Source organism: Gopherus evgoodei, chromosome 5 (assembly GCF_007399415.2).
Source record: "Gopherus evgoodei ecotype Sinaloan lineage chromosome 5, rGopEvg1_v1.p, whole genome shotgun sequence".
Taxonomy (NCBI): domain Eukaryota; kingdom Metazoa; phylum Chordata; order Testudines; family Testudinidae; genus Gopherus; species Gopherus evgoodei.
In genome coordinates, this window is record NC_044326.1 from 50,374,138 (window position 1) to 50,401,345 (window position 27,208).

Sequence of the window (27,208 nt, forward strand, 5' to 3'; positions counted from 1 at the left end):
CTGGCACTGCTAAATAACCTGAGCTCCTTTTGCTGAGTAGCTACCAGGGTAGCAGCAGAATATTGCAATATATGTTAAAAATGTATCTTAGAGGAATCCATGAAAAATGTTTAATGTATGTAATACGCACTATAAAAAAAACACAGATTTTTCCAGATAAGGGCCTCCTTCCTTGTCTTACTACCAATCATCTAAATGTTTAAGATATTGTTCGTTTGATTCATGATACTGTAAAACTCAAGCAGGAAGAAAACTGCACTCTGCTGGCTGACAAAATACACAAGTTTTATCCACAAAAGTACATAGAGTAAATGCATACAAGCCACTAGAATTTAATAAAAGACTTCCACTACCATATATTCACAACAGCTTATATCAGCATAGGGGGAAAGGAAGGTAGAAAGTTCCCCTATGCGCTGAATGCCACTCTTACAGTAGTCAAATGATTTGGGGGCATGCATCATGTTAACCTAGACACATTTTCACTCCATTTTGTCTATAGTACCCAATCAGTGTAGTATTTAAGTGCTTTAAGAAGCTATTTGCAGGTATCTTTAAGGAATAATTCTGTGGAATTACTTTCGTTTAATGAAAAATAAACTCAAAGATAGACTCTTCCCGTTGTGAAGCTGTAAATTCATGACTCTCTCTCAATATAGATTTGAACCTAGCCATAAATTCTGTTTTCCTTCCATATAGATATATAGAGGAAGATGATTACAAGAGATAACTGACATCAGGTCTTTAAACGGGCTCAAATTTTGTTCATGTATCAATCCATGAAATTTTAGTGATACATCAAATCCTGACCATGATGAGAGAGTGTTTTGGATTGAAATAAACTTTACTTATGATAAACCTACAAGTTCTAGCATTGAGAGTATTCCATACATGAAGATGAAAGGCTCTATATTTTGACAAAGATATGTGCTCATTATCTCCTCCCATCCATTCTTCACATCATGCATTTATCTTACATGATAGGCATGCTGCCTGAACAGTAATCTGCTGAAAAAACCACCCTAATTTCACATAGGTATTCAATGGGTTACTTAGATTACTGTATGTACTGCAACAACAGTGCATTTGTTCTCACATTGTCTGCACAAGTGAACTGTTATTTGTAGTAGCGAGGGAATAAAAATTCAACAAATTTCTAGTCTATCATGTCAGGTTTATCTACATAATTTATTAGATTATGTTTAGTTACTCTATATATGTTTGGGGAAGTTTAAGTTTATGTATTTTTCTGTAGTGGGTATTTTAGAAGTCTATGCATCAGCCTTTAGAAGTCACACAGTCAAAAGGGTGCAATAACATGCAGATTTCAAATATGGGCATGAAGGTTTATTTATGGCACACTTTTGGATTTCATGACAGAATACAATTCACATGATTTAGTACTACAAATTTGTCTCAAAGCCCCAAAATATCTCTAATGTGGGTGGGGCAGGGGGACGAAGGACGACACTGACCTGAAGGGGTCTGTGCCATAAGACATATAGAACACATTCCTATGCAGCAATGAGATATAAAAAGGGACACAAGATTGCCCCAGGCATGCAGGAAGGAAGGTAAAATGCAACAGATGTGATTTAATTAGGTGGCAATTTTATTAATATTCCTCACCTGGAAAATATTCTGCAATCGGTCGTACAACACAGGCCATCATTATTTCCCTAACCATTCCCACCTATTTGGGAGGACTGTTGTCAGCCTTCACCCATCCCAACCTGGTCCTTGCCCATTGTTGTGACATACAACCACCCTGCCCCCCACTTCATACAAGGGTAGTAGAGGCAATAGGAAAAGGGAGTTGTCTCTTTAAGACATTAAGAGAGCCAACCTTTCCACACTTCATTAGGGGATGCCTTTCCCAAAGTCTAGTTCCAACATCATTTTTATGAGGGAACCGGACTCCCTACTTGCACTGGACTCTTGCTACCTGCTAGGCCGAGACAACTTGACCTAACCTCCTTACCTACCCCAGTACACACAATGGCCAATGTCCCACCTGAACCAGCCTCTTCCAGTTGCCCTTGGCTTTGGTAACTGCCCCCTTTGCTCTTCCTGGATAGCCCAAAGGCAGCAGGGGAACTTAAAGGAGCCACAACCCCTTTTCATCCTGCTGAGTGGACAAAACCCCACTACACTGAGATCGCAATGAGTGCAGACCCATTGTAGTCTTTGAGAAATAGCTTGAAGTGGTTGAAGTAAAACATGTAGAAAGCTTGAGAAATGGTTGAAGTAAAATAGGTAGAAAGAAGGTGTCCATACATGATGTTGAAAAGGAGACTACTCACTAGAAAGAAGAAATGATTTAGATCAACTTTGTGTTATTTTTGACCTATAAAATTGAGATCAGTAAAAACACTGATTTTGGTTACACACACTAAGTCTATCTATACAGAAGGCAATTTCTATAAAAATGTTCTAGTATTTGTAGAAAGCACATGTGAACTGTATACCTTTTATTTAACTTCTGAAACTTGTCCTATTTTCACCCCCACTGAAATTATGCAGATACAAAACCATAAACCTAAATCCTGACACATTCATACTTCTCAGGTTTCTATAGATATGCACTAAATGACCAAGGAAAAAAACACCAATTTTGTTTAAATTAAAGGAGACATACTGTAAATATTTTTTTCGTTTACACTATAGAACAAAGTGCACACAAGATTAGGAGAGTTTTTTTGCCAATACTAAATATTTACTTAACCTTTTAAAGAGTACATACAACTTTGTAACATCTGACCTTCCATATTACTATATAGGATAGCATAGTTTCTACTTCAACATTCAAACCTAATTTGTAGATGCACTTACATGGCATCTACAACATCAAGTCAATAGTACACGGTGTACCAAAACGTAGACATTCATTTTATATAAAAACATTCCAGCATAAATTGGAAATATATTGAGGAAAGTGTGGGAGAAAAACGAGTTCTTATTTTGAGGTTGGTTGCCAACATGCTAGAGGCAGCTTTACTTTCTTTAACATTTGCAAGGGGAGAGTAGTTACAGGCAGGGGTTCCCTTCCCAAGGCAGGTCTCCATTAGATAAACAATTAAGGTAAGCATTTCTACCTTTTGTGACATGCAGTTTTTGATCTTTACTGTATTTTGTTTATATATTTTTTCCCTCAACTTCTACAAAAGAAGTTATATGGGAACAATGAACATTTGATTTTAAAATCTCATGGTTATGGTAACAATTATGTGAATTATGAATCATAATGACAGCTAACAAATACATTTAACATCTCGATTGTCTAATTTAAAAGGGCTCTAAATTAGAATGTCACTGATATTACAAAAACTTATTACATATTAGCAAAAAGTCTGCAATAAGCCTAACAAAACACCTGCTAATACTATCATTAAAATGTAGCTGTAATTTTAAATTAGTGAAACTTTAATTAGAAAAGTAATCCAAAAATCATTTACCACTTTTTATAACTGTCTCTAACTATTAAAATGATTGTGAAAAAATAGAGTCTCCACCACACTGTCCAATCTTCCCACTCTGCATCTAAATCGTACAGTAGCATTACATTTTACTGTCCCATATGCAATGCAAAGCCTCCATCCCTTCTGAGGAATAATGTAATGATAGTAGCTACTTGAACAAGAAACTTTGATGGGGAGAGAGGGAACATTGCTTACATATCAGCCAAATGAAAGAGTGTAAAATACTTAATGAAACAGACAACATGCAATTAAATACACTTACTAATCCAAGAGCACTTCACCATTATCACCTGTATAAAATGTAGTTTCAAAAGCCAAGAATTTAAACTTTGATCGAGCAATCTAAAATTCAACTGTTGTACATTTTCTAATACAGTGCTATAATACTGTCCTAATGAAAAGCAGCAAAGAATCCTGTGGCACCTTATAGAATAAACAGACGTTTTGGAGCAAAAGCTTTCGTGGGTGAATACCCACTTCGTCAGATGCATGTAGTGGAAATTTCCAGGGGCAGGTATATATATGCAAGCAAGCTAGAGATAATGAGGTTAGTTCAATCGGGGAGGATGAGGCCCTGTTCTAGCAGTTGAGGTGTGAAAACCAAGGGAGGAGAAACTGGTTCTGTAGTTGGCAAGCCATTCAAAGTCTTTGTTTAATCCTCAGTTGATGGTGTCAAATTTGCAGATGAACTGAAGCTCAGCAGTTTCTCTTTGAAGTCTGGTCCTGAAGTTTTTTTGCTGCAGGATGGCCACTTTAAGGTCTGCTATAGTGTGAATAGGGAGGTTGAAGTGTTCTCCTACAGGTTTTTGTATATTGCCATTCCTAATATCAGATTTGTGTCCATTTATCCTTTTCCGTACACACTGTCCAGTTTGGCCGATGTACATAGCAGAGGGGCATTGCTGGCATACATTACATTGGTGGACGTGCAGGTGAATGAACCGGTGATGGTTCATCTGCAAATTTGACACCATCAGCTCAGCATTAAACAAAGACTGTGAATGGCTTGCCAACTACAGAACCAGTTTCTCCTCCCTTGGTTTTCACACCTCAACTGCTAGAACAGGGCCTCATCCTCCCTGATTGAACTAACCTCATTATCTCTAGCTTGCCTGCATATATACCTGCCCCTGGAAATTTCCACTACATGCATCTGACGAAGTGGGTATTCACCCATGAAAGCTCATGCTCCAAAACGTCTGTTAGTCTATAAGGATCCTTTGCGCTTTTACAGATCCAGACTAACACAGCTACTCCTCTGACACTTGTCCTAATGAACAACACTTCATAGATTTTAATGCAACAAATACTTTTTGTAAGAACTAATCAATCAAAACAAAATGATGCACACTTCATATTTTGCTTAAATGGTCATTTCGCTGTGACTCACCTCATGCTGCCCAAGACATTCCCTGCAAAGAGGAAGAAAAAAAAATGAGAGAATTGCAAACAGCTGTATTCCTTAAAGCAATAACACATCTGAAGTAGTATCAATGTTTTGCTGTGGGAAAGAATCCGTTATAAAAAAAGGGAGAGCCAAATTCAGAGCCAAATGCTTAAAAAAAACAACAACTAAAAAATGCCAGAATTACAGTTGCTTGTGCCACCTGAATTTGCCCCCCTTGTGTGTATGCACTATGTAATCACATACTTTTTTTTCCACTGTAACCCTGCCTCATTAAGCACAGAGGATGAAGCCACTCTAGGTAAAAAATCATACTTGTATAGAGAAGGCGGCTGTTGTCTGTAGGACCCTGCCTCATTTGTTGCAGATGCTCCAAAAGCATGTAATGAAAGAGGCAGGAGACTACAGGAAGACAAAGGAAGGTTCCATGGTAAAGGCAGTTAAATGCTGCCCTGGAGAAATGGATTCTATCCTGGCCCGTCACATATCTGATTGTGCTCCCCTGACTGGCTACCCACCACTAAACTGTTATGAAGGAAATCCCAGCCTCTGGATCCCTGTGTGTTTTAAGCTTCCTGGGTCTCAGAAAGTTACAGCATTGTTTCCTCCCTTCGTCCCTGTGGCATATTTCCTGCGCACTAATTCTCAGTCTGCTACTCTGTACTGGAAATGGAGTCCCTCAGCCCACCTGCCTTAGGCCCCAGGACCATGCCAGCTCCCCCAAGATACACCAACAGCTTGAAAACATACTCTCCACGAATCCCACCAAATGAACAAACCTTCTGGGTTATAGTTTAACTCTCGCTGGAGGCATATTGTAGTTGTATGTTAAATGCTTCACACTTTGCACAAAGATTTATACATTATTTGCTCTTTAATTACTCAGATGAAAAAATATATGGATCTTTAAAAAAATAACCTACATACATTTCCCTTCCCTCTAGCTCACCCTTTCCTTGGGAGTTCTTTGGAGACCACCTGCATTGGTGGTCCTCCAGTCCCTGTGCCTTAGCCAGAGCCTGCAGTAGCTTCCATCATCTTGCACTAGTAAAAATGGCTGAAGAGAACCCTGAAGAGAGCAGTTCCTGTATTTTTATAATCTTCCTGTCCGTCAGGTGATTCTCAGGATCAGACTCCCCAGGTGATCACAGACTCCTGCCAGGTAACTTCCAGATTACATCTCCCACAATAAACCAATTCCTGATGGGAATACAGTGTATTGTTTAGGGCTATTTCTTTTCAATGGAAGGGCGCTTCAGATGTAATGACTTTCTATTAGCAGTCCTGTCCCACTACCTTGTTGGAATTTCAGTCCAACATGGAGGTAAACAGACAATAGAGAAGGACAAAGAGAATGCACATTAAAAATGAAGTCAAAAGATACAGAAAGTTCATAATTTCACACAGAATTAGAATGTATCTGTACTATCTTTTAAGTCATCAGAGCCTCTGCAACAAAGTTCCTATGTGATTCTGGTCAAGTCATTTAAACCAGACTTTTCACAAGTGGTCTCTAATTCCTCATTTTGTGGGCAACTGACACAAGACACTGGATTCTGATTTGCAGAAGTGCCGGGCATTCACAGCTGCAAGTGAAGTCAATGAGAGCTGTCCTTTGAGCATGAAGTGCTATATAATGTTACGTACTCTGAAAAATAAAGTCCTGTCTCTCTCAAATGGAGCACCCAAATTAGTGGATATTTTTGATCTCTCTGTGCCTCAGTCCCCAATCTGTAAAATATTCTTTTAACATAGCTTTGTGCATTTGTTTATACAGATTTTTAAATCAGGCACTTATTTTACTCTTCCTATCCATCTCTTAGTGCATCGAGCAGACCATTCCAGTATGCTACCCATTGGCCACCGAAAAATTCCCTGCCTTATATTATGTTTCCACCAAAAATGTAAGTAAGACAGGCTGCATCTGTACAAATCCTTGTAAAATTCAGAAGCACAAAGAGTGATAGTTTCAAACACATTACACAGCAATGTAAAATCTGATACAATTTAAAAGCAAAAAACTTTATACTTACGTTGGTACAGGAACCTGACACGGGGGGCAAGGTAATGCAGTTTGAATAAAAGCTGGCTCAGATGGCTGTTCCCAGGGACCAGCAGGTTGATGCTGAGAGCAAAACAAATACATTGCTGTGTTTATATTATTATATTACAGACGCTCCCCAGGTTAATCAAACCCAACTTACACAAACCCGCACTTACAGAAAAAGTTCCATAAGCGTTCGGGGGGGGGGGAGGGATTGGTGTAATTATCGAGTACACATCCCTGACTTATGCAAAATTCCACTTACGCCAGGCATTCCGGAATGGAACGCCTTGTGTAAGTTGGGGAGCCTCTGTATATAAAATAAACTTGGTGACAACTGGAGTCATCCGTTTAGCTATAAATATCCATAATGCCTGGTAAGATCTTAGTTCTAACAGGTCTATTTTCCCCCAAATGAAGAAATTCTATTACTAGAACTAAGATATGAAAGCAGTACATGCCTGTATAATCATTTCATTTTCTGGCATGGCTAAGAATAGGAGACTGAAAGCCAAGTGGCTTTATAATACCACAAGTCATGATTTCATTCCTTTATTGTTTAACTTGAGGACAAGGACAAGTCAAAAATTAGTTTAACATTTAGAATGCTTTTACAACAGAGGAAAGGCAAGTAAAATTAACAATACGATCTCACCTGCTCAAAATACTCTACTCCAGGAGTTTAATTACTCTGAAGTTCTTACTATTCTTTGCACATGAAGCTTAAGGTCTGAAAGTTTCAATGTACAGTTTTCTATTCTGCTTCCTAATATGATAGTTTAGCAAATACCTGCAAGCTAACCATCAATTTGAATAGAAGCAAATAAAAATTAAGTAGACTGCTGATATTAAAAAACTAGATATTAAATAAAATTATTAACAAAAACAAACAACATGGGGGAAGAGGAAAGAAAAGGGAGACTCTTAATTTAACTATGGAGTATCAATTATGGACAGGATAAAAAGCAATTAGATTTTAAACAAGGCAACTAGAAGCAGTACCTTAATTTCTCAGTTAAGCATCACGCAGCATATCTATCCCTAATTATTTACTTCTAGTAGCTATACTTTCCAACATAAAATCAGGGACAGAAGTGTTCCTCATTCTTCTTGTTAAGCAGAGTGCTAGTATGTAACACATTTCTGGTTATTGTCTTACCAAGCCAGTTTGCTTCACAAGAGCTTCATCATGGCAAGAAGCAGGACACAAGTGACTGCACTTTAACACTTTCTGGCAGGACTGACGACATGCAGGGCAAGGGCCAAAGTGACAACTGTGTTTCTCTTGGCTGGGGTGATGGCAGGTTGGTGGCCGACTGAAGTAGAAAACCAAGAGCAAATACAATATGAAACATGTAACTGCCATCATTAGGTATATGCATTAATACTATCAAATTAGGGAGCACGATTTACTGTATTTAATAATTTTAAATAAAACCATCAGTTATATTTAGCAGTACTTTGATATGCCTATATAAAGCTACACACACACACACACACACACACACACACACACACTTACTTCGCTAACTCAAAATGACCTTAACACAAAATGTCTGATTTGCCCATACTAGAGCAAACCACTGGTCCATCAAATTCATTAGCCACCTCAGGGGAAAGGTTAAAAAAGAAAAATGTACTTAGCCAGTTATAAAAAAACTATGTATCAGGGAAATGCCTTCCTTCACCTTACACCTTGAGCATGACTCAAAACTTACACTGAGCTTAGTAATCATTAAATTATTCAGCAATAATATTTGACTCTTGCCCCCGTGGCAGTGAATTCCACAGACCAATAAAACACTGCAGGGAAATATGTCTTCCCACATATATTCCAAGATGCACTAACCACTGTGGAACATCTATACCCATACAAGACAGTCCAGCACATACAGTGTTTTCCAGCTCCACCTATTAGGAAGCAAGGAGGTAAAGAATCTAACAAGACCCTGGTTTGTCCACTACGTTCTTACACGGTCTCAAGCTCTGTGGAAGCTAAGCACCTCACAAAAAAAAAACCCTGATGATTCATGAGTTCACCTCACAATCATTGGGAAGAATGATCGCCAGACATGGAGGGTCTACAGGAAATGAGAGCCAGGAACTGAATGCAGATTTCAATGGTCACTCAAGTACTCTAATCACCAATCTTCCTCTGCCTTCCACTCCAATTTAGATACTGTCTACTCCTCACATTTTTGCAAACCAGCCTTTTGCTCTCATGGTTTCCCCATTTTCTTCTCAGGACAACCTGCACCCAAAAGAAGAGACTTCAACAACACTATCACCACCTCTGCTGCCTACTAATGTAAGCAGCCCTACTGAAAGCAGGCTGGCTCAGCTTCCACCTGTGCTTTAAGTGGAAAGTCAAATGTGGCACTTCTCAGAGGTTTTAGCCACCTCTTCTCAGGACAGCTGAATGAGGTATTAACTTGAAAGTGTTATGCTCTTCTTGGGCACTTTCACTAGTACTCTCTCCATCCCTGCAGGCCCTCATGAATCATCAAAAAATTAAAATATTCTGAATAAGAGAGCCATTCAATCAGTTGCTGTAGGCAATCGAGATAGGTCAGCTCAATATTTTACTTTCATTACTCTCTAAAGCACAGGAATATGAGGTTTTGCAGTTGCTTCCTGAACTTATACAAATGAAAGATTTGGATGGAAGCCTTAGGTCTCCTTGCCTATCTGTTTCACAGGAAAGTTCCATTGCTCAGCTGACCTTTAGGATATCTATCTTCATGTCCCCATCCACCTGGGCCAATGGAATGCTCTCCACTTTGCTCTTGACAAACACTACCATTTTGTCTGTCACTCTTTCAGTCTGTCTTATATAGGTTTTTTACACCATCCTCTTCCCTGTAGCACCTAAGCATTTGCCAGTAGCGCACTATATGACATAACTAACATCTATCACATTCCAGAGTAGCAGCTGTGTTAGTCTGTATCCACGAAAAGAACAGGAGTACTTGTGGCACTTTAGAGACTAACAAATTTATTTCAGCATAAGTTTTTGTGGGCTACAGCTCACTTCTTTGGATGCATAGAATGGAACACACAGACAGAAGATATTTATACATACAGAGAACATGAAAAGGTGGAAGTATCCATACCAACTAGGAGGCCAATCAATTGAGATGAAGGGTTTTTTTCTCCTGCTGCTGATAGCTCATCTCAATTGATTAGCCTCCTACTTGGTATGGATACTTCCACCTTTTCATGTTCTCTGTCTGTCACATGTGGTTTGTTCTCAATCCTCAGTTTTTCATCCATCCCCATGGAGCTTCTCAAGAACCTGGCAATTCTAATGGCCAATTTGATCAGGATAGGATATACTTGTTCCCCCCTCTCAAAGGCATCCTGATCAGAGCCCTGTTGAAGTGGTCATGGGCCAAGGTTCTGTAGTACCATGCAACCCAGGGCTTCCTAATAATTCAGGACAATTCACATTTGCTTTTTTCATGCTCTTCTGATCCTGGACAGTAGAGTGGCAAATGAACACATTTCTCCAGTAGGCTTTAGGGTTCTACTGAAAAGACTCAAGACATGAAATAATCTGGTCAAAGCCTCTGTCTTTTGAACCACTTTGTAGCCTGTGGTGAGCTACATTCTGGGTTTAATTTTCAGCATCTACAATACTTCCCTCTGGCCAGATAGCATTCTGCCTCTTCCTCCAAGTAATCCCTCTTTTCCACCAGCAGTCTCTTCCTTCCTTTCCAGTTGTTCCAATTTACCCCATCACATGGTGGACCTTTCTTTTGCTACCCTTTTCTAGTTTCTGACCATGGATACCAGTCCCAGAATAGGACTTGCACCAGGGTTCCCCCACACTCCAGCAGACTTGGTTCCTTCACAGAGACTGATCATCAGCTGACTTGAGTCTCAGATCATCTTAGCCTTTCAGACACAAAAGATATTGTACTTTCACAAGTATCTTCTGATGCAGTCTAGCAACTGGGCTGAGCAAGCAGGGACCAAGTGCACGCCTACTTTCAGAATCTCTCTCCCGGACCTGGGTAGAGAGTCACTTCTTGTCATTTCAGGCAGTCTATTTGCAGGGGAAAACTGGAAGGGTAGTTCAGATGACACCAACTGACAATCAGTGAATGGTATTTCAGTAACTTCAGCTTCAAGCAAATATGATGCATCCTGGAATTTCAGTGATTGACTGTTGCAGAAAAAAACTGATCTATCTTCCCTGCTCTCTGTACACTCAGGCCCTCATGCAAATACGTTAATTCTTTAGCCCAAAGTACTAGCCGAAGAGCCAAGATTCTGCTCCTCCGCAACCTTACTCCTGCACCTCTCCCCAGTGCTGAAGGTGGCGAAGCAGAACAAATGAGATAATACTGTTAGTCTCTTGGTGAGACAGACATCCCTGGTTTCAGGAGCTGATGAGCCTGCTGGCAGACTGGGTCAACCTTCGAATCACATCAAATTATCATTTTCCCACTCTGCCAAAAATCTGCTTTTCCCAAACAGATAGACTTCACTTCCCAGATAAACAGGTTGACATTCGTCTTATTCACAAGCATTCAGCAAGGTGTGGCAATTTTGAGAGCTGTCATAAATCCATCATCACCAGATAGCATCTTCCTTGCCCATGAGCAAGTAAATCACCAGTGTCAGAAACTGATTAAAGATCAGTTTGCTAGTCATAGCCACTCCCCAGACAGAGCTGAAGACCTCATTTCAAATGTGTTTAAGACAGCAGTGCAGTCTTCTCTACAAGTGGTAAAGTGCTGTCAATCTGGATCTGTCCATATCTAAGAATTGTTTCTTCAGACAGTTCTTCACAGGGTAATAAGTTAAGACATCTTCCATACGGTATTGCTGGTAAGTTTGCTGTGTGTCTGCGACTATCCCTACTGCTGGAGTGAAAAAAGAGGGATGTACAAGAGAAAGTTACTCATTGGCAATTTCTTGTGTCACTGTCTCTCACATCCTACATCTCACTCTCCTCCCATTAGAAGAGATGCTCCCTTATATACTTAAATCTCTTTCCTTCAGTTCTTTAACTCTCCTGCAGAAAGACCCTTCCTAAGGCAGCAGAACTGGGACCTTATTTATAGTTTGACAGATTCTTTGCCTCTTTGAGGTACAGCCATGACACTATGTCCTTGACTATTCCATAATGGTAGAAGAGGACTGAAAAAAATAACCACAAGGAAATAAAATGATGTTAAAGGAAAACTAACTTCATAGTGAGACAGTCAATCTGAATCTTAACAACTTCATAGAACCATTAAGCCATTATTTAAATATATATGTACTTAATTATTAAAACTGATTTTTTCCTTGAACAAAGATAGCTGACTAAATTGTTTTTAGTCCTATGCCACACAAAAGTCTATGAAGCTATTAAGCTTTAAAACGAGCACATCAATAAAATAAATTTTCTATGGATTTCAGTGTGTGTTCTCCCCATCCCATACCTAAAAGCCACTGATTTCAGTGTATTTTTATATACAAATTTTTTAAAATGCCAGCTCTTTTGGCAAATGAAAAGATTTCCACAGTGCAAGGTTTAAGCCGCTAAAACCATACTTCAATTGTAAAAATGAAAACAAGGCCTTTACTTCTCAACATCAACTACGTTGACTAGTTAAGAACTGTTGAGCTCCAAAGAGATGCAGTCCTCTGAGGACAGAAGAATAAGAACCAGCCAACTAAAAGGGGAATCTGATTGCAAGAGACATTGATGCAATCACCTGGTGTAGCTGAGTACACAAATGACCCTGGGAAGACAACGGTCTTACATACCCCAAATCTGACATAGTGCATCCTTCACAGAAATAGTAGCATGCAAGTATTTAGATGAATTCAAATTCAAGTCATCCAAAGAACTAGAAACCAATGTGCACGCATAAGTCTTCTGTACCAACCTGCATAGCTCTTTGCATTTTGGAGGCTTGGTGCTACGTTCTCTGCCACAGGGTACTTTGAGAACAGTTTTACCGCAATTGCACAACACATCTATTGTCTCCGGACATGGGTAGCAACTACCTAAAACAAATACATGAACAGAGTGATAGTCAAAATATCCCATTGCTTCTAAAAACAGTAATCACCACAATTCTGAATTTGGGAACCTTTTTGTACTAATCCGTCTACTCTGCACTATCTGAAGAAAAAACGGATGTTATACTTGCATCTCGATTCAAAGTTTCAAGAACCAATTTGAAGGGACAATTTCAGACTTTGAAACAAATATTAAGTTTGACTGTCCTATAGTGATATAACTACTATTCAAATAAGAAAGGTTCAATTTGTAGATTTAAAGTACAAGGCAGTATTATCAATGCTAGACAAGTCACCCTGACCAAATGGCACTTACATAATGCTATTTGTATTTCACAGACTCTTATGAATGTGAAGACATATTATAGCCTTTCATCAATTTCTGAAAGGTCAACATAAAGAAAATCAGATTTCTGACATTTATAAGATGCCATTTTGCAGCTTTTATCATGCTTGTCACTTAACTGCACAGAGGCTGATAAAATGCACCTAATAAGTCTTTCTCCTTTTTAAATTATTCATATTAGGAAACACTAATACATATTTCAAAATTTAAAAGGTAAAGATCAGAGAAGGTTAAAACAACATTTTTAGACTCTTCCACTCATTTTATTGATCAAATACCAAATGTAAAATTTTATTGCATGTGCCACTGCTGACATTAATTGCATTAGAACGCAGACTCAGAGATAGAGTTATCCGTAACTCTATTTTCTTATTAAGTTTATGAAAAAATGTATAGTTTGAAACCATTAATGAGGAATATAACTTTGTGGATAATCCTGGCTGTCTCAATGGTATCTGAGATGCAATATTTCTAGAATCAGTACTCCTCTCTCTGACAGCACAAACAGCCCAAAAAGGATATGCAAGTGTCCAGTTTTTAATGAGATGTGCGAGAGTGCTCACACACTTTTTTAATCATATATAAAAAATGTAATTATGTTAATGAAACAAACACTAACGTACTGTACTACCAGAGTGTAACAAGTATTTTTATAAAAAATTGTAAGCTCTATGGCAAGACTACATCTCAGATGCTGGATAATGTACGTACAACTTATTTAAATATTTGCATCTATGAGGACAACTACTGGCATTCCTAGAAAAATGGAAGGGGCAGATATGAGATTGATACATTTGGGGCTTTCCACATTTTGCATTCCTATGATTAATACATACCTCAGAGGGTCATTCATATTTTCTGCCTACTTCTGTCACTTTTTAGCTGACAAATGCACCTTTACATGAAGAACAGGAGACAGCCATTGTACATGCAAAAGATTCTGGAACTGCCCTATCAGCTATTCAGCAGCAGGAACAGACACACCCAAGTTACTGATGAAAGGGACCAGTGCAATTTCCTTTGGGAAGGACATCTTTGCTAACTGTCAACAAAAGAGGCCAGCGAACAGTACCATGCTAATGCACAAAAAGTACTTTGCCAGGGTTTGCAGCATTTTCTCATCTGTCTTGCACTCATTAAAACGGTGGTATTCCTGAGATCAGTGCTCCTCCCTCTCTCAGTGCACAGAGCATCAAGAGTGTTAACTCTGTAGTTACTCTTGGATTCAGCACTACAATGTTTTTATAATTTAAAAGTGAAAATAAAGTTTACATGGATTAGAGGAAGAGGAACATCATGCATTAGGGGACAGTGTAAAAATGAAGGAAAGAAAGAACAAAATACTTATGAGGAATCACTCCTTGTTTAACACTACCTCTCTTGTCAGTGCTAGAAAACTGACCTGTTTAATAATTTGTTCCAGATCTTTCCAGGTCTCACAGGTCTAGAATTTTCCAGGTCCTCTTTGTTCCCCTTTTTAAAGCTCGGTAGTATATTCTTCCTTCTCTAGTTCTCTAGGAACTCACCTGTTCTCCCTGAGTTCTCAAAGATAATTGTTAATGTTTCCATTATTGCTTCAGCTAGTTCCTTCAAGTACTGTAGAATCAATTTTATAAGGCTCTGCCAATTTAAATACATCCACCTTAACTAAATATTATTTAACCTATTATTCTCCCCTATTTTGACTTGCCTCCTTTCCCTTTGTTAATACATATTGTGTTAATTATCTGGTCACACTCTCAATTAACTTTTTTTTTGGTTGTTTTGTTTTGCTTTTTAGTGAAAACTAAAGCAAAACAGACATTCGGATATTCTTTTACTTTACAGTTATAAGGTAGTGATACTATGAAATAGCTTGCACTTGAATCATATTTTTGCATTAAAACTTGAAGGCCTATTTTAGACCAAGTTATTTTCAACTGAAAACCTTCTAAACCATTTTATTATCCTTCTCTGCATTCTGAACTAACAGTTTTCTAACTATATGAATGTTATCTTGTTACCTTCAAACAAAAATGCATGGTTATGAGGCAAGAAATAAACAAAAGGCTGCTTAAAGTCTGCACACATTCCAAACCATAAATGAATGACCTCCTGTTCTTTATCCCTAGCTCTCTTTGTTTATATTTCTGTTTAACACTTTGAATAAGCCTGTGTTAAAATAATACACTAATAAAGCTGGAAACAAGATGTAACACTCCAAAAGGTCTCAAAATATACGTAGTATCAAAACAAAGCTTTCAATCTGTGACACAGAATAAGCTACAATAGCAACAAAGAAACCTACACAAATGCTGCTAAAAGGAACAAGGTCCCGCATGAAGAAGCTATAAAATTAAAGTCTGGACAGCAAAGTGAGACCATAAACCTGAGTGTCTGCGAAATAAATTTCTCATCTTTCAGCAAACAGGATGGTCCCATCGCAGCCATTAATGCACCGCCTTACGTGCAAAGGAATGAATTAATTTAAGAAGTAATCTCACAACATTCCCTAATTCATAAATTAAAGTAAACAACTAGTGTTTTAGCCATCCAGAGAATAATAAAACTTTAAGGCCAAATCTCATTTTATGACATTCCTGTAAAAATATAAGGAGTTCAAAGGCTTTCTGTAATAAAGTAGGCCGTTGTGGAAATATATATAGGGTATGGGGGTGTGTATTTATACAAAGATTTAGAAGTTTGTGTATAAAATTTAGTGTATGCACATATTAGTAAATCTAGATATGCTGTTTTAGCAATTACTAAGTTATAGCAAAGAACTTATATTAAGATGTGACACTAGTGTGTTCATGGTGACTATGATACTATTTTAAGAAATCAGAAATTGCATATGAATTTTATACTTACTTCACAGCACCTATAAATGATCAGATCTCAAAGTTTCGCTTCTGTCTCATGTGTTTTTCCCTGGGCATCCAGATACTATGCAATGACAGGCAGTAGAAAGTATAAAATGATAAAAACACCAATTGGAAAAAGTACAGAGAAGGGCAAAAAAATGGTGAGGGGTACCGAACAGCTTCCATATTAGGAGAGATTAAAAAGACTGGGACTTTTCATCTTGAAAAAGAGGACTAAGAGCAGATGAGAAAGAGCTATAAAATTATGACTGGTATGGAGAAAGTGAATAAGGAAGTGTTATTTACCCCTTCAAATAATACAAGAACCAAAGAAATTAATAGGCAGCAGGTTTAAAACAAACAAAGGGAAGTACTTCTTTACACAACGTACAGTCAACCTGTGGATCTTGTTGCCGGGGATGCTGTGAAGGCCAAAAGGGTAACTGCATTCAAAAAAGAATTAGATAAGTTCGTGTAGGATAAGAACGGCTGTACCGAGTCAGACCAAAGGTCCATCTAGCCCAGTATCTGTCTATCGACAGTGGCCAATGCCAGGTGCCCCAGAGGGAGTGAACCTAACAGGCAATGATCAAGTGATCTCTCTCCTGCCATCCATCTCCATCCTCTGACAAACAGCGGCTAGGGGCACCATTCCTTACCCATCCTGGCTAAAAGCCATTTATGGACTTAACCACCATGAATTTATCCAGTTCCTTTTTAAACGCTGTTATAGTCCTAGCCCTCACAACCTCCTCAGGTAAGGAGTTCCACAAGTTGACTGTGCGCTGTGTGAAGAACTTCCTTGTATTTGTTTTAAACCTGCTGCCTATTAATTTCGTTTTATGACCCCCTAGTTCTTGTATTATGGGAATAAGTAAATAACTTTTCTTTATTCACTTTCTCCACATCATTCAATTTTATATACCTCTATCATATCCCCTTTTAGTATCCTCTTTTCCAAGCTGAAGAGGCCTAGCCTCTTTAATCTTTCCTCATATGGGACCCTCTCCAAACCCCTAATCATTTTAGTTGCCCTTTTCTGAACCTTTTCTAGTGCCAGTATATCTTTGAGGTGATGAAACCACACCTGTACACAGTATTTGAGATGTGGGTGTAACATGGATTTATATAAGGGTAATAATATATTCTCAGACTTATTCTCTATCCCCTTTTTAATGATTCCTAACATCTTGTTTGCTTTTTTGACCACCTCTGCACGCTGCATGGACATCTTCAGAGAACTGTCCACGATGACTCCAAGATCTTTTTCCTGATTCGTGGTAGCTAAGTCATATTGTATGTATATTTGGAGTTATTTTTTCCCAATATGCATTACTTTACATTTATCCACATTAAATTTCATTTGCCATTTTGTTGCCCAATCACTTAGTTTCATGAGATCTTTTTGAAGTTCTTCACAGTCTGCTTTGGTCTTAACTATCTTGAGCAGTTTAGTATCTGCAAACTTTGCCACCTCACTGTTTACCCCTTTCTCCAGACCATTTATGAATAATTTGAATAGGATTGGGCCTAGGGCTGACCCTTGGGGACACCACTAGTTATCACTCTCCATTCTGAGAATTTACCATTAATTCCTACCCTTTGTTCCCTGTCTTTTAACCAGTTCTCAATCCATGAAAGGACCTTCACTTTTATCCCGTGACAGCTTAATTTACGTAAAAGCCTTTGGTGAGGGACCTTGTCAAAGGCTTTCTGGAAATCTAAGTACACTATGTCCACTGGATCCCCCTTGTCCACATGTTTGTTGACCCCTTCAAAGAACTCTAATAAATTAGTAAGACACAATTTCCCTTTACAGAAATCATGTTGACTATTGCTCAACTGTTTATGTTTTTCTATGTGTCTGACAATTTTATTCTTAACTATTGTTTCAACTAATTTGCCCGGTACAGATGTTAGACTTACCGGTCTGTAATTGCCGGGATCATCTCTAGAGCCCTTTTTAAATATTGGCGTTACATTAGCTAACTTCCAGTCATTGGGTACCGAAGCTAATTTAAAGGACAGGTTACAAATCTTAGTTAATAGTTCAGCAACTTCACATTTGAGTTCTTTCAGAACTCTTGGGTGAATGCCATCCGGTGCCGGTGACTTGTTAAGTGTCAATTAATTCCAAAACCTCCTCTAGTGACACTTCAGTCTGTGACAGTTCCTCAGATTTGTCACCTACAAAACCCGGCTCAGGTTTGGGAATCTCCCTAACATTCTGAGCCGTGAAGACTGAAGCAAAGAATCCATTTAGTTTCTCCGCAATGACTTTATCGTCTTTAAGCACTCCTTTTGTTCCTCAATCGTCAAGGGGCCCCACTGGTTCTTTAGCAGGCTTCCAGCTTCTGATGTACTTAAACATTTTATTACCACCTTTGGAGTTTTTGGCTAGCCATTCTTCAAACTCCTCTTTGGCTTTTCTTATTACACTCTTGCACTTAAGCTGGCAGTGTTTATGCTCCTTTTTATTTGCCTCACTAGGATTTGACTTCCACTTTTTAAAGGAAGTCTCTCTCTCTCTCATTGCTTCTTAACAGGTTGTTAAGCCATCGTGGCTCTTTTTTAGTTTTTACTGTGTTTCTTAATTTGGGGGTATACATTGAAGTTTGGCCTCTTTTATGGTGTCTTTAAAAAGCACCCATGCACCTTGCAGGGATTTCACTTTAGTCACTGTACCTTTTAACTTCTGTTTAACTAACCCCCTCATTTTTGCATAGTTCCTCCTTTTGAAATTAAATGCCAGAGTGCTGGACTGTTGAGATGTTCTTCCCATCACAGGAATGTTTAATGCTATTGTATTATGGTCACTATTTCCAAGCAGTCCTGCTATCAATACCTCTTGGATCAGCTCCTGCACTCCACTCAGGATTGAATCTAGAGTTGCCTCTCCCCTTTGTGTACCCCTACCAGCTGCTCCATGAAGCAGTCATTTAAAGTATCGAGAAATTTTATCTCTGCATTTTGTCCTGAAGAGAAATGTTCCCAGTCAATACGGGGAAAATTGAAATGCCCCACTATTACTGGGTTCTTAATTTTGATAGCCTCTCTCATTTCCCTTAGCATTTCGTCATCACTATTACTGTCCTGGTCAGGTGGTCGATAATAGATCCCTAATGTTAAATTTTTATTAGAGCATGAAATTTCTATCCACAGAGAGTCTATGGAACATGTGGATTCACTTAAGATTTGTACTTCTTTTGAATCTACATTTTCTTTCACATATAGTGCCACTCCCCCACCTGCATGACCTGTTCTGTCCTTCCGATACATTTTGTACCCCAGAATGACTGTGTCCCATTGATTGCTCTCAGTCCACCAGGTTTCTGTGATGTCTATTGTATCAACATCCCACTTTATCACAAGGCACTCTAGTTCACCCATCTTATTATTTAGACTTTAGCATTCGTGTACAAGCATTTTAAAACCTTGTCCCTGTTTATTTGTCTGCCCTTTTCTGATGTGTCAGAATCTTTTTTATGTGACTGTTTATCATCTGATCTGGCCCTTACATTATCCTCTTCCATCCGCTGCTCCTGACTATAACCTAGAGATTCTCTATCATTAGACTCTCCCCTAAGAGAAGTCTCTGTCCGATCCACATGCTCCTCTGCAGCAGTCAGTTTTCCCCCATCTCCTAGTTTAAAAACTGCTCTATAACCTTTTTAATGTTTAGTGTCAGCAGTCTGGTTGCACTTTGGTTTAGGTGGAGCCCATCTCTCCTGTATAGGCTCCCCCGCATCTCAAAAGTTTCCCCAGTTCCTAATGAACGTAAACCCCTCCTCTCTACACCATCGTCTCATCCACACATTGAGACTCTGAAGCTCTGCCTGCCTACCTGGCCCTGCGCGTGGAACTGGGAGCATTTCTGAGAATGCCACCATAGAGGTCCTGTATTTCAGTCTCTTCCCTAGCAGCCTAAATTTGGCCTCCAGGACATCTCTCCTACCCTTCCCTATGTCATTTGTACCTACATGTACCACGACCACCGGCTCCTCCCCAGCACTACACATAACTCTGTCTAGATGCCTCAAGAGATCCTTCGCACCAGGCAGGCAAGTCACCATAAGGTTCTCCCGGTCATCACAAACCCAGTTATCTACGTTTCTAATGATTGAATCTCCCATTACCAACATCTGCCTTTTCCTAGCAACTAGAGTTCCCTCCCCCGGATAGCTAACCTCAGTGCGAGAGGCAACCCCAGCACCATCTGGAAGGAGGGTCCCAACTACGGGAAGGTTTCCCTCTGCTCCCACTAACTGCTCTGCTTCCCTGGGCCTTTCATCCTCCTCAACAGCGCAGGGGCTGTCTGACCGGAGGCGACACAATTCTACAGTGTCCCGGAAACCCTCAACAACATACCTCTCTTAGTTCCTCCAGTTCCGCCACCCTGGCCTCCAAAGTCGGTATGTGGTCTCTAAGGGTCAGGAGCTCCTTGCACGGACTGCACACATACGTCACCTGCCCACAGGGCAGGTAACATACATGCTACACTCAGTGCAATAAACTGGATAGCCCCCACTCTGCTGCTGGGCTTCTGCCTGCATTGTCTCGTAGTTAATGAAAGGGTTGTTTACAGCAAGAAGTTATGAATGTAGTTTGGTTTATAGGTTTTATGGGGACTAAAGGGGCACAGATAGACCCAACAAGGGACCCCCACTCCCCTGCTAAACCCCCTTGCAAAACTCCCTGTTAGCAGCCCCTGTTCACAAAGCTCCCTGGTCGCTTGGATAGGTCCATCAAGGGCTATTAGCCAGGATGGTCAGGGATTATTCCAAGCTCTGGGTGTCTCTAAGGGCAGGTCTACACTACAACTTTATACTGGTGATGCTTTAGTATGTCTGGTGATGACACCCTAAGCTGACAGGAGAGAGATATCTCCCATCAGCTCAATAACTCCACCTCCATGAGAAGCAGTAGCTATGTCAGAGGAAGAAATTCTCCTACCAGCATAGTGCTGTCTACACACAGAGTTAAGGTCAGTATCACTCAGGGTTGTAGATTCTGCCTACCCCTGAGCGATGTAGTTATACTGGAGTAAATATGTAGCGTAGACTGAGCCTAAGCCTTTGACTGCCAGAAGCTGGGAATGGACAACAGGGGATGAACCACTCAATCAGTAATCCTGTTCTGTTCATTTGAAGCATCTGGCACCAGCCACTGCTGGAAGGCAGGATGCTGGGCTAGATGGACCATTGGTCTGACCCACTATAGTCAGTCTCATGCTTCTTTATAACTGGGATCTGGGGCTGCTGAAGGGCACTTTTCTTAGGTTCCTTTGTCATGTATTTAGTATCTAGTTTTTATTTTTTTCTAACCGGTAAAATACCAAAACACTCATCTTCTATCAAAAAAAAAAAAAATAGCACAGGGTTTCTCAACCCATGGGTCAGGAACCAAAATGGGGTAACCAAAATGTTTCAAAGGGTCATACTGCAGCTCCTGTACCATGCGGCTGGCTGGGCTTGCCTCCCTGCTCTGGGCATTGGAATCTCTGGGAATCCAAGCGCCACTCACATTTAGCCCAGCTGTCATGATGACGGGAGTCCAAATAGGACAAATGTTAGTGAGTAGCACCGCCACCTTGTGAGACAGATCACAACTCCACTCTCACAAATTTGGTCCAGTCAGGAGGACAGGGCCAAGCGAGAGAAGCACTGCAATCCTGCAGGTTGCAATGTCTGAAGCTGAGAGCCAAGCCCAGCCAGCCCCACAGCACAGGAGCCACAAAAGCTGCCACTGAGGTAAGTGCTGGGCGGAACCCAACCCCCATTGAGGGACAGGATCTGACCAAAACAACTCCCAGGCCTCCGCCCCCCAGACTATTTACTGATTCACAACAAGCCATAAACATTTACAAATGGGTCATGAGCCCCAAAAGGTTGAGAACCACTGCATATTCTGTTTTAGAAACCACCAAACATGACCACATGAACAATATGTAGATTGTAACTAGGCCTCACACACTGCATATTCAATAAACACAGTTACTTTGAAAGAAAAATTAACCTACAAAAAGACCAAAACAGTTATGATAGGTATTCCCTCTCAATGGGACTCTGTCAAACAAAAGTTACCAGGTAAGAAACCCTGAGACTTGGCTGTCATTCTGCAAAATGAGAGGATCCAAATACCAGTTTCTTACTTGTCCCTACTCAAAGAGGCAGACAGACATAGAGGAAAGGAAGACAATTTTTCCAGGCAGTATGGCTGAAAAAAATCTCATTCTAGTGCCATCAGAAACAATATTCCAACAAAAAGGCATCAATACAACTGGTATTTTTCAGCGTAGTCTTACCTCTGTGGCAAACCGAAGGACACTTGTGATTTCTACATCCTAAAGTCCGCCCGCAGAGTTGATCACAAGGCGGACAGTTTCCAGAACAACACTATAAAATAAAAACAAACATTCCGCAGAACTGGCTATTTTAGAATTTCCAATGTACGTCGTCTTCTTTCGATGCCATTCATATGAAACACAGTAGAAGTACAGAAACTGAGCGCTTGTAATAAAAAATACACTAGAAAGTCATTTGAAAGTGTCATTTCAATACATTAGCAAGATATAGAACTTCTAGATATTCATCTGAATAGGTGTGGGCTTTTTTTATTAGAATACTTTTGCACATGGCTGACTTGTGAAGTCATTTTAGACTCAACTACTGTACAGTTTGAATGATTATGACGGACATTAGCCTGGGTCTGGCTCAGCACTCTCCAAGTTCTGTTTTTTACCATCTCTGTTCCTGCAGCACAGGAGTAACTGCTTACATGCTTCAGGGATTTGTGGTCCCTTCACTGTGCTTATTCTCAAGTGTGTAATACTATCCATTTTGCTCAGTACACATGTATCAAGCAGAACAGGTGAATGGACTCCAGGGCAGGAGACAGCAATCCCTCGCCCTTGCACCTGGGAAAGAGAACTAAAGAAAGAAGGGATAGGGGATTAGCAAAGGAGCTTGAGCTTTTTTTTTTTTTTTTCCTTTTCTTCAACTGAAAGATGGCAACTCTGTTCTCTTCACTGTATCATAATTCTTAAAATGCTTTACGACTGCCAGTCAAAACTAAAAGTCAACAGTTTTCTTTACTTCAGTGTGACAAATTCAAAGTTTTAAAAAGTAAATCAATGGAATTTTTTTTTTACATTTTGTCTGACGGATCTCTTTTTAATTGGGCTCAAATACCCAAATGTGTAATTGGTATACATTAGCTGTGCCATGTTATCCCAGCCACATCAGCTTAAAAAATGTCAATACTAAAATATCTCTTCTATTTCTGAAATATCTACTTGTAAGATTTAGAGGATAACTAGTCAAAAGGTAGAGAAAGGGCCCAAAGGAATTGGAACTCCTGCTAACTACAACATTTACTCTGTTCTTCATCTTTAGAGAAAGAACAGAATTTTTAGGTCACCTAGTCTACCCCATTGCAAATTCAAGACCGCTCCTTACAATACATTTACTTGTGTTTTGTCCAGTCTAGTTTTTAAAATTGAATTGCAGAGGTGAAAAATGTCTGTACCTTCGTCATTTATGATGCATATAGATAATTTTTTTTTTTATTTTTTTTTTTTACTTTGAGGGATGAAGGGTTGTCTGTCTTTTACATTAGAAGTAAAGACTCAGCATCTCCACTCCCTTTTGTTGGGAGAACAAAGGAAGGGGAAGGTTGCAGCTCACATGACAACTTTTTGTGACATCATTATTCAGGCCCTTCAAGAAAAAGAGGAATTAGCCCCTGATATTTCCAGTGTTAGAAAAAGGTTTTGAAGTGTCTGAGGCAGCCTTTGCATAGCATAAAGTAGCAGTGCAGACAGTAATTTTGCTCAGCAGACCATCTTTAAAATAAGTGTGCTGGAAATAAAAACAAACCCCAGTTTGTAGACTGAGTCTGAAACTCCACCTTCCTATGTTTGTCTAACACCTCACAGATCCTGGATATTACACTACCACTAATAAGACTGCTGAAAAGAATCCCATAAACCAAAATCAAGCCAGAAATTCACCCATACAACTCAAAACAGAATCAATCTGGCATTTTAGTTAAAAATGACTGGTTGGGTCACTGAGATTGCCTACCAGTTATCCTCAGAAAATGACCAAAAAGGGAGAAAATAAAGACTGCTTCTTCTCCTCCTAATATCCTATGGCTCACTTACTGCATTCAATGACATTCTTAAGGAGGATAAACAAATAATGAACAGGAAGATACAATTTCAGACCCCTTACAGCCTTCCTCAGGTTCCACTTATGTATTTTGCTCTTTCCAATGATACAGTGGAATAGTTATATACTTATTTGCAGCAGTCAAATCTTTAAAGAGAGAGAGAGAGCCAGTTCCCATTTGGGCTGAGGTGTTTACCTTGGCATATGGAGGAACATTGGGAGTTTTAGTTATAATAATGAAATAAGCAATAATCAGGCAAAACGCTACTTGGAGCCTCTTGGCTGATTTAGTGCTCTCTCTACATACAAAACTGGAAATTATGCTTCTATGCATATTTAATTTGGCCTCGGCTCTACATATAGCACATGTAAGAGGAGAATTTTGAGAGCAGGACAGTCTAAACTGATTTTATAACCAAATTCTAGTACAGCCACTTAGTGCTGCACCTACATACTCTGAACACAGAAGTCAGAAGCAATGAATCTCTCTAATGGATGATTTGATGTATAAGTGTGTTCCAACTGCAAAATAATTGTATTTGGGAGTTTTCATGTCTAAGTTTACTAGCTATGAAATTAATTCAGAGTTGAGCACAGACAATTTTATTAGTAATGTGTACCTAGCTCAACAGTATTAAAAACTGTAAGCAAACCAGCACCTTGGTACAGAATTAAACATGATCTGTACCTACTAGCATTGCACAGAAAAGCTGAGATACAGTACAAAAGAAAAGAAAAATCATTAAATGTGCTCTCTTTTCAGACATGAGTTCTTCTTCTATGTTAACAAAAGGAAACAGCTGGGTTAAGGTTTAGACAGGCTGTCACCCTGTTCTTTAATATGCAAGGAGGCTTGTGGGGAGAAGGGAGAGGAGAGAGAAGAGGAGGAGATTATTTCTATTAACATTTAGATGGAGATTTTCAAACTCACAAAGGGTAGTTTAGGCACTGAAGTCCCAATGAAAGCAAAAGCGGATCTACTTGGTGAGTAGCTCCCTTAAAACTGACTGAGCTGAAAAATCCACTAGATACCCTCTAAAAGGAACTTGCCAACAGATTAGCTCCTCACATCAGCAAGAGACACTTTCTGCAAAGGTTATAGATGTTCTGAGACTTTTGAACAACGTGACTGTCAATTCAAACCTTCAAAAACATATGTCGAAATAGAAGGGGAAAGCTATCTTGGGAAAAATGGAGATAGTTAATATCAAAATATATTCCCAGCAGCAGTTTAAGCAACCTCTATTCTTCAGTTTTGGAATTTGCCACAGAATCTACCCTATGTGGCAGATTCTGAGTTTTAATTATTAATTAGCTAGCCCTCACAGTTGAAAGAAAGCCTTCCAAATGTGAAACAAAAAGGTATGTTGATGCAATGCTACATTTGTACAAGAAGAATATAAAATTGGACCAAAAACTGATAAAGAGCCAAATTAGAACTTTAATGATTGCTGTGTAAGTGTATTGTTAATACATATTTTAACACTCACCTTTCTCTTACATTGGTGCTTCTGGCAATCACGAATTTTAATACACTTTGTCTCACAGAGATACGGTTTATGACATGGCATGCGTTTAGTATGCTTTCCACAACGACACTGCTTTTCAACTTCCTGGGAGGGGATAATTACGACATTATAGTTGGAAGCTAACGAGTTTTCTACTAAGAACCATAAGGCAAACTGACCAACTTTATTACAGTATCATCCAGAGACCACACTATGTTAGGCACTACACAAACATATGAGGACACTGTCCCTGCTCTGCACAGCTTACAACCCAAGCTTACAAGTTTATTTGACTCTCTTTCCAAATACCATATGTTAGCTAGTATCGCACGGGCATTGTACCGGAGATTATCTGAAGGCAATGATGGAAAGAGGATGGGGAATAACCTTAAAGATCAATTGAGAGAGCATTCCATGTATAAAAGGACAGAGTGGAAGATGTACAAGATGCTTACTAATAAGCAAACAAGGCTGCCATTACTGGCAGAGTGAAGAACACAGAAGAGTAATCCATAAGTATGAAGGGGCAGAGTTATGAAAGGCCAGGAAGATGACAATTTTTTCTGCATAAGTAAAACAATAATTGGAAAAACACTCCCTTCCACCCCAGCACCCAAACAGAGGATACAGTCCCAACAGATTCTTTCCTGATGCCATGTCTTTTAAACTTAATTCAAGGAATGCAGTTCAACATAATCTATGACTAAGAGCCAGAACTGAATATTCTTTAAAAACCAAATGGGGGCCTTATGGTCTCTAGTTGCAGCAAAATGCCATGCGCAGAACTATGGCACTGAGCTCAATATACAAATCACTTCCATGCTCTCTGAGCTGTAATGCTGTACACAGAGCAAGGGAGGGTAAATTAGTACCGTGGAATGCCCTCAACTGATGTTGCTTCTGGTCTAGCAGAAGCACTATCAACTGACTGAGTGAGCCATGTCCAATTTGCCTTATGATAGACAGGACAGTTGTTGGGAAGGCACACCTTCAATGGCAAGTTGGAGGGAAATCTCCTTCCAAATTACCATAAAGTTTTTCAAGCCATCTTATCACTGGCATTTTAAACAGCACCACAGAACTCCAGGTTGCACCAAATATAAAAGGGACAACGAACATACATCTTAGGTACTTATATAGCCTCCATTACTATAGCATCTGAACACCTCACAATCTTTTCATGTACTCATCCTCACAACCTTCCAGGGTAATACTGTACTATTATCCACAATTTACAGATAGAGAATTGAGGCGGACAGACTAAGTGACTTGCACAAAGTCTGTGGTGGTGCAAGGAACTGAACCTAGGTCCCTAGGACCGAGGCCAATGCCCTAATCACTGGACAGTCCTTCCTCTCATTACCTATTATGAATAGCTTGTTTTTTTAAAC

At 39.5% G+C, this 27,208-nt stretch overlaps 1 protein-coding gene across 1 annotated transcript in view; it reads right to left on the reverse strand.

Moving 5' to 3' along the window:
- Positions 1-27,208, reverse strand: part of NFXL1 (nuclear transcription factor, X-box binding like 1) — a 97,790-nt gene that overhangs the window by 44,376 nt on the left and 26,206 nt on the right. Inside the window, 6 exon segments of the mRNA XM_030563071.1 lie at positions 4,870-4,891; positions 6,918-7,009; positions 8,088-8,244; positions 12,814-12,934; positions 22,443-22,533; positions 25,800-25,922. Coding sequence (XP_030418931.1) covers positions 4,870-4,891; positions 6,918-7,009; positions 8,088-8,244; positions 12,814-12,934; positions 22,443-22,533; positions 25,800-25,922 — 606 coding nt within the window.